The sequence below is a fragment of the Pundamilia nyererei genome, unplaced genomic scaffold (assembly GCF_000239375.1).
Source record: "Pundamilia nyererei isolate P.nyererei 1_Seehausen unplaced genomic scaffold, PunNye1.0 scaffold00096, whole genome shotgun sequence".
Lineage (NCBI taxonomy): Eukaryota > Metazoa > Chordata > Actinopteri > Cichliformes > Cichlidae > Pundamilia > Pundamilia nyererei.
In genome coordinates, this window is record NW_005187497.1 from 2,012,989 (window position 1) to 2,027,236 (window position 14,248).

Genomic DNA, 14,248 nt, shown 5'->3' on the forward strand with positions numbered 1-14,248 from the left:
GACGCCTGTTGTTTACTTCTGTCTGTACCATCCATAGAAAGACATGTTTCGTGAAATCTCAACGTTAAATGTGCCAAAACAGATGTTTCGCAGTGAGCCGATGACGTCATATCACCGCGCCAGAGGACTCCACTATTGTAGTCTGTCGGGGCGGCAGTGACGGGGGGGCTTCGCTTTATGCCGTCGCCTCATCATCTGTAAGGGGGAACAATAAACAGCGTCTGATGAAAGCAAGTGTCTGTTTTGGTGGGGGGGATCTGCCATCCGAAACCGACCGGCTCTGTCTGCGTGAAATAGGGAATGAACGACGAGACAGCATCGGACAGCTGGAAGAGAAACTCCGGGTGCTCCAGGTAAAGCTAAGCTAACAGCTCCCCCGGTCAGACCACCACACTCCTCCTCCAGTAACAAACAAGACGGGAAGGCTGGCTTTTAGTAGGGTTTCAGAAACAGCTGTAAACACGAGCTGCTAGCATTTTTTTCCTGACAGCTGCATGTTGCAAAACTGTGACGCCAGAATGACGGCATCGGGGCTGCTGCAGACTTTGGTGACATTCGTGGTGTTTTACTCAGTTTCCACACGGTGTTCAGACTCTCCGATAATAAAGTGGCTACACTCACACTGAAAACTTTTGTAAGCTTCCCCTTTCCCATAGAAAGTGACTATTAATGAATAATTAGATCAGCGACGGCTGTATTGATCTACAGCACGTGCATTAAACAGGAAATCTCCACTAAAAGGTTTTTTTGTTTGTTTTTTTGGTCTAAGTCTATCCATGTTTGAGGACCTGAGCTCCATAGAGCTTATCTAGTTGTAACACTGAATTATTCATTATTAAAGCACATTACTGTGGACAGTTTGCACTTGAAGGCTTGAGAAAGAAATGTCTGTGTAGGTTCTCAGTCGTCCAGGTCATCGTAATCTAAGGACCTTGGAAAGAAAAGGGACTGGACTTCTTTGAGTTTCTTGAAGATGTTTTACCTCTCATCTGAGAAGCTACGTCAGTTCTAAGACCAAATGCTGGAAAGTCCTAGATTGTAAGCAACTGTTGATCATGTGCCTCATCACATGGGCCAAGATGTGAAACAGGCTGTTGATCATTATCAGCAGAGGTTTCGGGTGAACCCATTGTGAGACATTGCTTCACCCTATCATGTGAGTTACATGGGAAGAGATCGCAAAACTACACTATAGGTGGCAGAGAGTTCAAAAATGGTGCTTCAAATAGATGGCTTCTTTCACTCCTCTTTCAAACTGTCTTCTTTGACCAAAATGTGAATATTGACATCCTTGAAAGAGTGACCTTTGACCTTTAGATGCAGACGTACAGCTGAGTCTTGTCTTGTCGAGGTGGCTCTTCTGTGTTGTGCCGTGCATTTATGAAGTGGCTGTTTGGTTTCTCCAGTGAGAATGAAGCACAACTTTGCACAGATGTTTTATGATCATTTTTGCAGCCATATATTTTTATACAGATCAGACTTTGAAATCATTGCATTTTTCTTCTTTTTACTTCATTTTTTTTATTCTACTCTTCTGTCAACATTATTTGATATTTCTGTCAAGTTTCAGGGGAATTAAAATCTCCTTTAATTGGTGAATATAAGCATAGATATATGTAACTGTAATTGTTTCTGTAACTCTAATTTGAAGACAGAGAATTCAAAATATATAGAAAAAGTATCAAAAATATAATTCCCCATAATATTTAGTGAGATTTTTACTCTCCTAATAGTTTTTGTTTTAATTTTTTAATGGAATAAAAAACTAGAGTGATTAAAAAATAAAATAAATATAGATATAAAAATGAAAATAAAATAAATAAGAAATAACAAAGTAAAACTATGAAGTTACACACAGTATATTAAACCCTATATACAATTATTTTTCTTGTTTGCATGAAAAGGTGTTTCTGGAGAGTCTGTCTCATGCGAGGTTTTTCTCTTATGTAGTATTGAGCAAATGCTGGCTGTGAATCCCGGAAAGACGCCCATCAGTCTGCTGCAGGAGTATGGAACGCGGATAGGCAAGACCCCAGTGTATGACCTGCTGAAGGCCGAGGGACAGGCCCACCAGCCCAACTTCACGTTCCGCGTCTCCGTCGGAGAGATCAGCTGCACCGGCCAGGGGCCCAGCAAGAAGGCAGCCAAGCACAAAGCAGCTGAGGCTGCTCTGAAGATGCTAAAGGGAGGCCTCGGAGGTCCTGCTGGAGTTGGTATTGGAGTAGACGGGTTTATTGGGGTTGATGTGTCTACTGATGCAGATGGGTCAGTTTTTCTGTTTAATTTTTATTTATTTTCTTATAAAACAACCTCATTACAGTTAAAATTATTTAAAAATGTTTATCCATCCAGCTTAGTCTGCTTTAAACATCTAATAAGCAGGCCAGCCTGAATGTTATGAAGAGCATTTCAACACTTAACAAGAGTAAGATAGAGCGTTGTGTGGTTTCATTGTTTCCTTTTTTGTTTCTTTCTCAACCTCTGTGTAGTGCCCAGTCAGAGATGAAGACCACAGGCACTTCACAGCAGTCTGAATGCAACCCTGTAGGGGCTCTGCAGGTAAACGCAGACAGCTACCAAGGTTTCATTTTGCTCTCATTATTTCTGCGGCTTATAAATTTTCCAACTTTTGGTTGTTTTTTTTTACTTTGTTCTGTCAGGAGCTGGTGGTGCAGAAAGGATGGCGTTTGCCAGAGTACACGGTCACTCAAGAGTCTGGTCCAGCACATCGCAAAGAGTTCACCATGACCTGCAGAGTGGAGAGATTTGTAGAAATCGGTACGTTGCTTTGTTTCAATCTCTCAGCCTGCGTGCACGTGTGTATGTGTGTACCATGCTTACATATCTTTGTGGGGACAAAATGCCTGACCCACGAGTTTCATTTTTGAGACTCAAAATGTGGTTTTAGTGTCAGGGTTACAGTTAGGGTTAGGCATTCAATTTTAATGGTTAAGGTAAGCTGCTAGGAAAAGCATTGTGTCAATTAGATGTCCCCACAAAGACATGAAAACACAATTTTGTGTGTGGGTGTGTGTGTGTTCACTAATGAAATATTATTGATAGAAAACAGCTAAATAAAACTGAGCAAAATCATATATCTTTTGTTGCACCTTTCACACTGGTCAACTAAGTTGTGACTTTCCTTGACTTACTCTCTTAAAGCATGAAAACTTAAGAGATATCAAGCACATCCTTTGGTTTCTGATGCAATCTCCTCTTCCTCTCCAGGAAGTGGTACATCTAAGAAGCTAGCCAAGAGAAACGCAGCAGCTAAGATGTTGTCACGCATACATGATGTCCCCGTAGATATGAGGACCAGCAATGATCCTGACGCCGAAGATGATACATTTACTATGGTGGGAATCAAACGCTGTTACACTGACTGACAAATGTTCATTAAGCATCATTAGAGGAATTACAGTTTAGTTCACGTCTACGTAGTAACAAAATATTTTTGTAAATTTCATTTTTCTGTATTTCCTGAAGCATTATTAATTTAGCATAATCTCTGATTCATATGCTCTGTTGTTACTCTTCTGTCTCATGGTTATGGCACGTAATGACATTGTTCATTAATTCCTGCATGCACAGAACATGGGCAGCAGAGTGGAGTCGGGTAAAAGTAAAGGCTTCAGCTGCACGTGGGATTCTCTGCGTAACTCTGCCGGTGAGAAGATCCTCCAACTCCGCAGCCACCCTCTGGGCATGCCCTCTGATTCCAACTTCTGCTCTTTGCTGAGTGAACTGTCTCTGGAGCAGCGCTTTGATGTCAGCTACCTGGACCTTGGTGAGTTCACAGACCGTACCTGTCACACTTCTCTCTTGCGTTCTTGCATTCTCGTTAAAAGGAGGATGGTATACAAAGCGTAAAGAGCCGCTGCTGATGCGCCTGCTGACAGGAAGAGCTGCATTTTTGTTAGTATCTGTTAAATATGGTAATTCAGTGGAGTTTTCACTGCGCTGCTTAAGATCAAACCTGTTAGGTTGTGAAAGCCTCTTACTGTTTCACATCTGGTTTGCACCATCTGCACGCACTTGCAGAGGATACAGGGTAGATTTTGATGTCATGCCCATAAAAAAAAGGCAAGCTGTGTTGTGGTCGTTATTACTGTCACCAGATATTGAGGAAGTAGCCTGCAGCTGCTTGTTATCTTGGTTTTATGTAGAACCCTTTTTTTAATGTGGACAGTTTCAATTCGATTCAATTTTATTTATATAGCGCCAAATCACAAGGCGCTTAAAGCTCTTCACCGAAACAACAGTTTAACGTAGCAGATTTACATTAATGAATCGAATTATTGGCATTTGTTTGTTATCTCTGCTCGATTTATTTGTGTAATTAACACACATTTTCTTTCTTTTTTTTAGTATTAAAACCTGTCACGGTCATTATTTTATCTTCTGCAAACTATATGATCTATGAAATCGTGACAAAAGTGTTAGTTTTTCTTAAAGTACGCAGTAGATGAGGGTAGTTATTACTATATTCTTATATATGTTTTAGTTACAGTAGTTTTGATCATATTATTATTATGCCTGTATATAATAACGGTACATTGAATTAGATGTACAGTATTAATAACAATGTTAACTGTCAAATCTTTCATTCTGAAGTACACCACACATATGTTATGATATTATTTAAAAAGTAGCAGCAATCCTGTAAATATCTATTTTATAATAAAAATGAAACTCGTGATTTTGTATTTTGTTCCTTCTGTTCTCAGAGGAGCGCAGTCTCAGCGGCCTGTGCCAGTGTCTCGTGGAGCTCTCCACGCAGCCAATCACCGTGTGTCACGGCTTCGCCCCAAACATAGATGGTGCCCGAGCCAACGCAGCCCACAATGCACTGCAGTACCTCAAAATCATGGCAGGAGGGAAATGACGAGCGTGTCAGCCCCCCTCCCTCACAGACTTGAACTCACCACTACAAAATGCCATCATAAATTTCTACTTTGGATGACGGAGGCACTTTTGTGATGAACTCAAATAACATGAATTACCTCAAATTTAGAAATGAAGACTCTTTATGCCCCGAGATTTTTTAAAAGTCCTATTGATGATGCCAATGAAGATTTAGTTGCCCCCCCCCAAAAAAATCACTTGACATTTACAATATTTATCACTAATTATGTATTTTTACTTTTTTATATCACCCTAGTTGTTTTCATCTCAATTTATAAATGGTGCTATCGTGGTAAACTATACGTTGCAAATAACTTGAGATAAAATTCTGATGCCGTGAAATGACCAGGGCGTGAAAGGGGTCTGAAGAAAATGGAGTGGAGTCATCCGTTCACTGCTGCTTTGTTAAATCCCTGTTTTCATGCACGGACCTAAAAGAGCCCAGACTTGAAGAAAAATTAAGAAAAAGAGACTGCTGAGTTATTGTCATAGGACAATCATCTTGAAGATTAACCATTTTACACACAGGTGTTCAAAAATGTTGGTTTTAGTATGAAAATAGCCCCCCTGTCACATGCTAGTTCTTTGTTTGGGTCTGTTAGATTAGGTTTATATGATTTAATGTTTAATAAACACATTATTTGTGGCTACACCTTTTGTTGCCCTCTCTCTGAAACAGTCCACTTATATTATTGTGCGGCCCCCCCACCCCTCCCCCATATGTTCTAATTGGTCAGTTGAACTGACACAGTGGTATCTGAAATCCCAGTGTCTTGATAATGTTTTTAATGTTCTGGGCTTTTTAAGGTAACTTTGATGTTAAATCAGGGAGTTGAAAATGGTTTTATTTAATGAAATGTTTCACATTGCTGTTTCCATGGAAATAAAAGCATGTCACTGGGTCTTCAGAGGAGTAAAATAGTTTTACTGTAAGATTCAGCAAAGGCAGCTTCCCATTACTCACGATGTGTCAAACTAGCCTCCATGCTGGCTTTACATCAGTCCGTTACGCAGTGACATAAATTAGTCTATTATGTTTCAGAACGACTACTTTTGCCGTGTAAGCAAACCTTTTTTTTAACTTTCCAAACAAACAAAGCTAAGCAACCCCCAAAACACTGTTAGAGGCTCTTACATTTAAAACCCCCAAATTAAAGCTGACTGTCTGCTGCGCTGTGCTCTGAATGTTTGGCTATGTTTTCTAAAGAACATTAATATTTTGGAAACTCCGTTATGAATTGCCCTCACGTAGTTTCATGATGTGTCACAGTCTAATTTCTTTTCTTTCTCACACTTTACGTTAAGTTTGCAAATTCATTTCTGTTGCGATAAAGACACAGCTATGTGTTGGCAGAAAAAGGAAGCGGTACAGTGAGTTTTATAATAAATGTTTGTTCTTCTCAACATTAAACTCACTCTCGTGTGTTAAGCTTTCAATATCACACACCAGACAAAGCCATCATGTCATGTGGACTTCCAAAAGTATTAAAACAATCCCCTTGTTTTTCTGTTGATGTGACTGATAAGTTTCCACATAAAAGCTGATGACTGGCTTCCAGAGTATTCAGTGTAACTGCCTGTTGTGTCACTTCACCTTGCCTTACTGTAGCTGTTAGTTGGTAAAATGCTGTGAAGTCATTTAATAAAATTATTTTTTGCACTACTAAAGAAAACGTCTGTCGCTCAATGCAGGATGGACACATTTGTGTAGTTTTATTCACACTGACATTGAGTTCAAGGTGCATGAAACTGATGGTGATGCTGACATTAAACTTGTGATGCTCCTCTGCTGTGATACAAAAACAATAAATGGAAGTAAAACGTTAGCTCCACAGGAATAATCTTTGAAATGCAGCCTTTCACCTGTATTATGACTAGATTGCCATTTAAATAAAAGATTTTCCACTGCCTACTTATTAAGAATACAATAATCTTTGTTAAATATGAGCACAATGGAAAAACGTAATACTTTGTTCAAAAATATTCTCACTGAAAAAAACCTTTAAAATCGTGACATGAGCAAGTCTTACAGTACGATGATTTTATTTTGATAGGAAGTCCTCGGCAGAGTTTCACAAACTCAGGCACTGCCGTACATGCTGTTTGCATGAGCTTTCTGTCATCTGCTGTGTCTGTCTGATGAGGGGCTGACTTCTTCGTCTGCGTAGCCGCTGCTGTCCGACTGCATACTGTCACCGCGGACCACTTCACCTATACGAGGGAGCAAACACAGATATGTTCTCCAAACTCTGGGAAGTGCAGCACAAGTGCAGCAGCACACTGACCTACATAGGCACAGAAACACACACCTGCAGAGCTACTTGTGTACACATCTGTCAAGCTCTCATGTGATGCTGAATTCATATTCATGCTCAAACATTCACACACCAGCCACTTTAGCAGGTACGACCAGTCATTAACACATTTATCTAATTGACTAATCACATGGCTGCAAGTCAGGCATGTTCATGTTCAGACATGATCAAGGTGACCTAGTGAAGTTCACACTGAGAATCACAATGGCCAAGAAAGGTGATTTAGATTAAGTGATATGAAGCGTAGCGTGGTTGTTGGTGCCAGATGGGCTGCTCTTTGCATTTCTAAGGTTTACAGAGAATGGTGCAAAAAAAGAGACAATAACCAGTGAGCAGCAATTATGTGGGTGAAAAATTCCTTGTGGATGTCAGAGGAGAATGGCCTTGCAGAAGAGCATCTCTGAACACACAACACATCGGACATTGAAGCATTGAACCTTCCTATGGTGTGGTCAGATTCTGATGTAAACAACATGAAAGCACGGATCCATCCTGCCTTGCATCAGTGGTTTAGACCTGTGGTGGTGTAATGGTGTGGGTGATACTTTCTTGGCACACTTTGGCCCCCTTAGTATGAACTAAGCATTGTTTGCTCCTGACAATCCTTTTATAACTCCAACGTACCCATCTACTGATGGCTGCTTCCACCACCACGTCACAAAGCTCAAATCACTGTGGGTTCGCTGTACTGAAATGACCTCCACACACACCCGATCTCAGTGCAACACAGCATTTTGGGATGTGCTTGAATGGGAGATTCCCATCACAGAAGTGCGCAGTACTGTCATTTCAATATAGAAAGTCTGAGGCAGGCTTTCAGCACCTTACTGAATCTGTGAAGAATTACGGCAGTTCTCAAGACAAAAAGGGGTCCAACCCAGCACGAGTAGTGTATATTTTTATACCTGGGTTTGCCTGAATTACTCAGTTCCTCATTTGACCTCAATACAAGACCTCCAGTAAGCTCAAAGTTTATTCACATGTAGCTGAGCAGTGTTACATGGCAACACCCTTTGACTTCACACATTTTAACTGTTATAACTGTGTGCATCTTTTTTTTTTTCTGTCAGCGAGTTTATGACCACTGCTAACTGCAAACAGCTATTTTAAAACTGTGACAAGTCAAATTCCCATAAACTGTGTTCACAAAATAAAAGTCAAGTTCCTCAAATGAGATGTGAGCACACAGGGTACCTTTGTATGGATGTTTTTTTGAAAATGGTGAGGTTGTAGTTCTTGGAGTTTCTGACTGTCCCAAGTCTTCCTCTCCTGCACTATGCACCTAAAAAGACAAGGGGAATGCCTGCTTAGTAACTGTTTAAAAATAATTTCATGAACAATTACACACAGCAAGAGCCGAAGAAGTCATTGCATCATAGATGTCTATCACTATACAGTGTTTGAAGCCAAATATAAGTGAATATAAGAGCCTCTTTTGTATCATTTGGTTAGGTTTTCAATACTTCTGATAAATAATATTGTTATTTGGCCTGTTTTTCTTTACATAACAAACAATAATCAATGATCAAAATCCTTTTGAAAGAGAAACAATGTAAGCACAAGACATATTCCTAATGCAGGCTGTATTCTGGGTCAAAGTGAGCAACACAAAACACCCACGTATTATGAATCATAAATGGTTCATCGCCAATACCAAACATTATCAGAGGAAAGAACATATGGAATATTTGAAGGTGAGATTGCTTTTGAGTAATAATTTGATCATTTTGTTATATCCATTTATACCATTTTCATCATGATGATTATGATGACTTGAGCCTGTTTGGAAAATGTTTACTGAATCAGTTTGTGACGTACTCAGTTTGCTTTTGTTTAATGAAAGTCAGCCAAGCATTGTTAAACTCTTTTCAAATGGTAGTGCTGAGATAACAAGCAACATGAAGCCTATTGTAAAACTACTGTACCTCTTCCAGCTCAAAGGAATTAACCTGCTGAAGGTTACTGGAGAGCTTGCCCAGGCTCTGGTGCATCAGAGGATTGAGAAACTGCCCTTGCTTCTCTGAAGGAGACTTTTTCTCACCATAGAAACCGTGCGAAGCATGACTAGAATCTGATGTTTTCGAAGAAGAGGATGGCACATCATCGCCTTCCCAGCCAGTCACAGTTATGCAGTAATGAGTGTAGCTACCACTGGGTTCCGAGACAGGAAGTGATCTAGATGCGTCCCCCCGCGTGGCCTCACCTGAAGAGGCAACATCGTCTGTGTGTGAATTCAGGTTAGACTTTGTCACGGAGGCTTGTAGACTGAATTTGTGTGATACAGAACAGGATTTATCTGTGCTTTCTCTCTCTGGGGGAGTCAAACTTTCCGGACTGTGTGTCCTTTGACTGCAAAAAGGTGCCCGGTGAACACTCTCGACTATCTGGGGGCAAATTAAATCGTATGTAACCTTGGCAACAGGCTTTAGTTCCACTGTCCTTTTGTTAGTTTGTGTCAAACATGAGTCTGGCTCTGGCTGACATGAAAATGATTCAGAGTCGGTTTCTATGACAGTTTCTTCTGATAATGATGATGCTACAGATGTTCTTACACCCTGAGTCATGGAGTCATCATTTTCACCAGAGTCAACATCCTTTGGCTGTTTATTATCATCCCCCATCTCCGTTTCACAGGTTTTATTTCTGTCCTCGAGAATCTCCATGTCCGTCGTTGACTGTTGAGTTTCCAGCCCATTTTCACCGTCTGTGATCTGGTTAACATCCATAGCTGAATTATTGCTATTACATTCCTCCAAATCCAGCTTCTTGTTAACTCCACTCTTGTTTTTCCACACTATATCCACAACTTCTGGCAGGCTGGATCTTTTCCTGGGTGAAGGCTGTGGAGAGGTGGAGTCAGACCCCCGGGGAGAGCCCGTGTAGAGACACATCTTATTGACAGTGTCCTTCAGCCTCTCTACCGGAGAGCGTGGCTCACTTCGAATGCTGCTTCTGAACCGTTCGATCCTCTGCACAGAGGAAGAGAAGGTAAACTCCGGTGTGGACAGTTTCTGGAGAGGAGTGCGGGACACGTGGGAGTACAGGGAATAGAAAGCGTTGGCCATTGCTGTCAGCACTTGAACCTGTCTGAAACGACCTATGGGAATCAAGAGACTTATATAAATGGATATAATTTACCTTATCACAGATCAAATAATTATATACAGATTACAGCTACAGAAGTCAAAGCAAGCTAACCAACAGAAGAACTACAACTAGATAGTCTTACTAGCAAGAGAGAGGCTGGGGTCTTCTTCTCTTATCCGCCTTATTTGTGAATCCAAGAAGAGTCGGAAGTTGATGCCCTGAGCCTGAGAAGGAAAGGTAAAGAAACGAGGAGGGATGCGCACAGTAACCTGTGGCTCCTCACAGCCAAAACCCAGCTCATACAAAGTCTCCTCTGCATCCTCTGAACACAACTCGAGGACATCTGATATACTAGTGTGAGAAAAAGGAGAGAAAAGGTTGTATTACAGCTAATGTAATCATCAAAGCATCAAAGATGCAACCACTATAGTGAATAATATGTTAGAAATGGTGTATATCATGTCATCTGAAAACCATTTTTGAAAATTTGGCGAATACTAAATCCTTTAAAAGACTCACGTTGATGTACTTTTCCAGGTTGAGGCAGAGAAGCAGCTAGAAGTTATGCTGTGGCCCAAGTTCATTGATGGCAAACATAGTCCTTGACGTGGGGTGCTGAACATAAGACGTGTCAGATGTTAGACTGCATCCAACCTGCATGTTAAAGCCTTTATTTGTGCGTGATCTGTTTATTCTGACGTGTGGAAGAGTTGGTCACTGACCTGGTGAGCCTGCTCTTTTGTCTGAAGGACGGCTGTCGCACCAAGCTTCTTGGTCACCACACAGTGAAACAAAATTATAAATAAATAACATTAGATCATTTATTTACGTTTCTCTAATACTGATTTTGTAAAATTATAAAGTCACATGATGGACAACAATCACACAGCAAGCTTTGTATATTACAAGTAAATTATTAAATGAGAAATGCCTTTAATATAGTGTAAAGATCACCTATGCTATATGCCTATGACTACCAGTTCTTTACCAAATATTTGTTGTTTTCCTGTTTTACTGCTACTGCCATAACTACATGCTTATATGCTGACTACTCACCCAGGCTCAGGTTTAACATCTCCATCTTCTACCACAGAAGCTGAAACAGGAAGGCATGTTAAAATAAATTACAACACCTCTGGGTTCGACAGTTTCCCCAGGCACAATACCACAGGGTTGCTCAAGGAAGAAATTCACTTATCAGGAAAGACAAAACGCTACAGAGGATATAAAGTTGTAGATATATTTCTATGATGTGAGTAAATGTAGAAAATCCCCTTCGGCGCTACTCTTCCTTCATTTAATGCAATGCTTCCTGCAAAGGGACAATCAAGATCTCTAACAAGCAACAACACCAACCTGTCTCAAATTAATAACTTCTGTTAATTAATGGCTGTGTAAATGAAGACTGAGCTTTCTTTGTTTGACAGCTTAAACCTTTAATAACTTTGTACTTTGAACACTGTATGGTTTCAGTTTTATTTCAGTAAGAGACGTGGAAAATATGTGAGTTAGTTTTTGGTATTTTTGTTGAATTATCTGCTTAATATTAAAAGGAATTTTGTTAGGTACACAATTTCAGCTGCGTATTAACACAAGTTTCTTATCAGTCATTCGCATATAAGCAACTCAATAAATTTAGGCATGTGGACATGGTGAAAACAACCTGCTGAAGTTCAAACTGAGCAGAATGGGGATGATTTACGTGACTTTGAATGTAACATGGTTGTTGGGGCCGGACGAGCCTCCACAGTTACCATATCTCAATCCAATAATAGCAACTTTACAGCCGACAAATCTGTAGCAACTGTTGAAAAACTGCTGAAAAAATGGGCCAAAATATCTGAAGAATGTTTCAGACCTCTTGTTCAGTCTATGCAACAAGTCTTAAAACCTGTGACCTTTGCTTACAATCCACTAAGCTGATTGTTCCAGAGTCCGAATATCCGCTAGGTGGTTATTAATGTTGTTGCTTAACCCCTACAATAACAATCATATAACAGTTTTTTCATATATGATCTCCATGTGATCCATAAGAATCTGTATATGTGTAAAGTTGTATTTTTTTTTAATAAGTGTGCCCATTCATGACATAACATAAGAGTTATAAACAAAATATCTTTCAAGCTTTCTCAAAAAACATCCTCATGGCACTGCACAACACTGGGTGTGTCACTGACATATAAACTGCTCAGTCTAATTTGAACATAAACAGAGATTTAAAAACATCAGGATGCACAGTCAAGTTTCCTATAGTAATATAGTCTGCTCTATTATTAGTCTTTTACAAGGGTAAGCAACTATTACGTCATTTGTACAGAGAACACATGAAGGTTAGTTTAAGGGCTTGACTAATCTTCAGATGAATATGAGAAAAGTAGTGGTTATGGCTACGTCTTCAGGAAATTAATGCAAAACTATTCTCAAGAAATATCTGGGGTTGTCATTATCTGCAGTTTCCTTTTTCCTTTAACAGGAATTAATATGTTAGATGCAGTCACGTGAAGACAAACACTCAGTCTGATTTAGAAGAGTTAGCAGAGAGAGCAAGGGGCAGGACCTTTGACATCTCCAGTCAATCAATGTGAATTATCCAGAAACACTCCTTTGCTATTCTCACACCGACTCAGTGGCACATCGCACACTCTTTGTACTAGGGAGCTGACACAGAGAGCTAACCCCAGGCAAAAATCTATGTAATTCCTAAAATTCCTTTAGGATAACACTAAGTATGCATGCAGTCATGTATATTTGTCTTCCCATGCATGAACATATACAGCGTATGCTTACCATCTGCTCCAAGACCCAGGTCATCAGCAAAGTTACCGGCTTGGAGCACAGACTCTGAAGACAAGAAAGTCACAGACATGAATAATTACATGAGAAATACTTTTAAAATAAATTTAAAAAATGTAATATAGACTTCCTCCATGTACATTATTATGAATGTAGCAAATATGAGAAACTTGTATTTTACCTCACCATTTCGTTTTCGTGCAAATTAAAACTTAAAATCGTCTACTGCATCTCCAAAGGAGTAACAAATTCTACTTTTTACTCCACCACAATCTTTTGACAGCTTTAGTTCATTATCGTACTATGACACACAAAACATCCGTCTATTTGTTGTCCTGCAAACATGTACGTAAATAGGAGCTGAGCAACCAAAGTTGACACACAGGTTTATCTTTGGCCTCTGAAGGTTCTTATCTGTATCAGCTATAATGACATCATCAGGTTGCCTACCATCTATCTAACAACAGGCTAAAATCTCAGAACAAACAATGCTGTTGCGTGTAATAGTTAAACATAATAAACTCCTTGAGGTTCGGTGATTCATTTGAATGAAAAACAGCTCAAATTAGGAACACTGACAACATGTCTGTGCAGGTTCTCAGTCATCCAGGTCATCGTAGTCTAAGGAGCTTGAAAAGAAAAGCGTCTGGACTTCTGTAAGTTGCTTGAAGACGTTTCACCTCTCATCCAAGAAGCTTCTTCAGTTCTAAGGTCAAATGGTGGACAGTCCCAGATTTAAACCCAGTGGAAGTTTCCCCCCAAAGAGGGACAAAGGACCCCCTGATGATCCTCTACTACTACTACTAATCACATGAGCCAAGGTGTGAAAACGGATGTGGGTCACAATCAGCCAGGGTTTCGGGTGAGCTCATTGTGAAACCTGCCCCCAACCTATCATGTGATTTCCAGAGGTCAGATGGCCAATGTGGAGAGATTTGAGAGAGACCAAACAGCCACTTCACAAGCGCATGGCACAACATAGAAGAGCCACCTCCACGGGACAAGACTCAGCGGTCCATCTGCATCTGAAGAACAAAGGTCACTCTTTCGAGGATGCCAATGTTCACACGAGAGGACAGATGGTTCGAAAGAGGAGTGAAAGAAGCCATTTATGTCCACTGCGAGCGACCATCTTTGAACAGAGGCGG

The 14,248-nt window shown here is 40.2% G+C and overlaps 2 protein-coding genes across 4 annotated transcripts in view; one reads left to right on the forward strand and one right to left on the reverse strand.

Moving 5' to 3' along the window:
* Positions 1-149: 149 nt before the first annotated feature.
* tarbp2 (TAR (HIV) RNA binding protein 2) lies at positions 150-4,899 on the forward strand. The gene is made up of 7 exons (XM_005740060.2): positions 150-353; positions 1,951-2,265; positions 2,490-2,559; positions 2,661-2,778; positions 3,229-3,356; positions 3,592-3,787; positions 4,728-4,899. Exons 1-7 carry the CDS (start codon positions 301-303, stop codon positions 4,883-4,885), a joined length of 1,038 nt encoding a protein of 345 aa, XP_005740117.1. The 5' UTR covers positions 150-300; the 3' UTR covers positions 4,886-4,899.
* A 2,107-nt stretch (positions 4,900-7,006) lies between these two features.
* The window catches only part of tespa1 (thymocyte expressed, positive selection associated 1), a 10,254-nt gene continuing 3,012 nt past the window's right edge, over positions 7,007-14,248 (reverse strand). For 2 of the 3 annotated variants that reach the window (XM_013912664.1, XM_013912665.1), the window contains exons 5-12: positions 13,095-13,148; positions 11,364-11,403; positions 11,030-11,077; positions 10,827-10,922; positions 10,450-10,658; positions 9,146-10,317; positions 8,415-8,502; positions 7,007-7,116 (exon numbers count right to left, since the gene is read on the reverse strand). In XM_013912664.1, the coding sequence (XP_013768118.1) occupies positions 7,025-7,116; positions 8,415-8,502; positions 9,146-10,317; positions 10,450-10,658; positions 10,827-10,922; positions 11,030-11,077; positions 11,364-11,403; positions 13,095-13,148 (1,799 nt within the window). In that variant the 3' untranslated portion in view covers positions 7,007-7,024. The remainder of the gene's footprint in view (positions 7,117-8,414; positions 8,503-9,145; positions 10,318-10,449; positions 10,659-10,826; positions 10,923-11,029; positions 11,078-11,363; positions 11,404-13,094; positions 13,149-14,248) is intronic. The other variant, XM_005740058.2, reaches the window with a different exon arrangement.

Excerpts from the sequence above, each read along its gene's own strand:
- tarbp2 (XM_005740060.2), top strand. The coding sequence starts at position 301 with ATGAACGACGAGACAGCATCGGACAGCTGGAAGAGAAACTCCGGGTGC. Across the intron at positions 2,560-2,660 it reads ACCCTGTAGGGGCTCTGCAG|GAGCTGGTGGTGCAGAAAGG; the intron begins GTAAACGCAGAC and ends TTGTTCTGTCAG. Across the intron at positions 3,357-3,591 it reads AAGATGATACATTTACTATG|AACATGGGCAGCAGAGTGGA; the intron begins GTGGGAATCAAA and ends CTGCATGCACAG.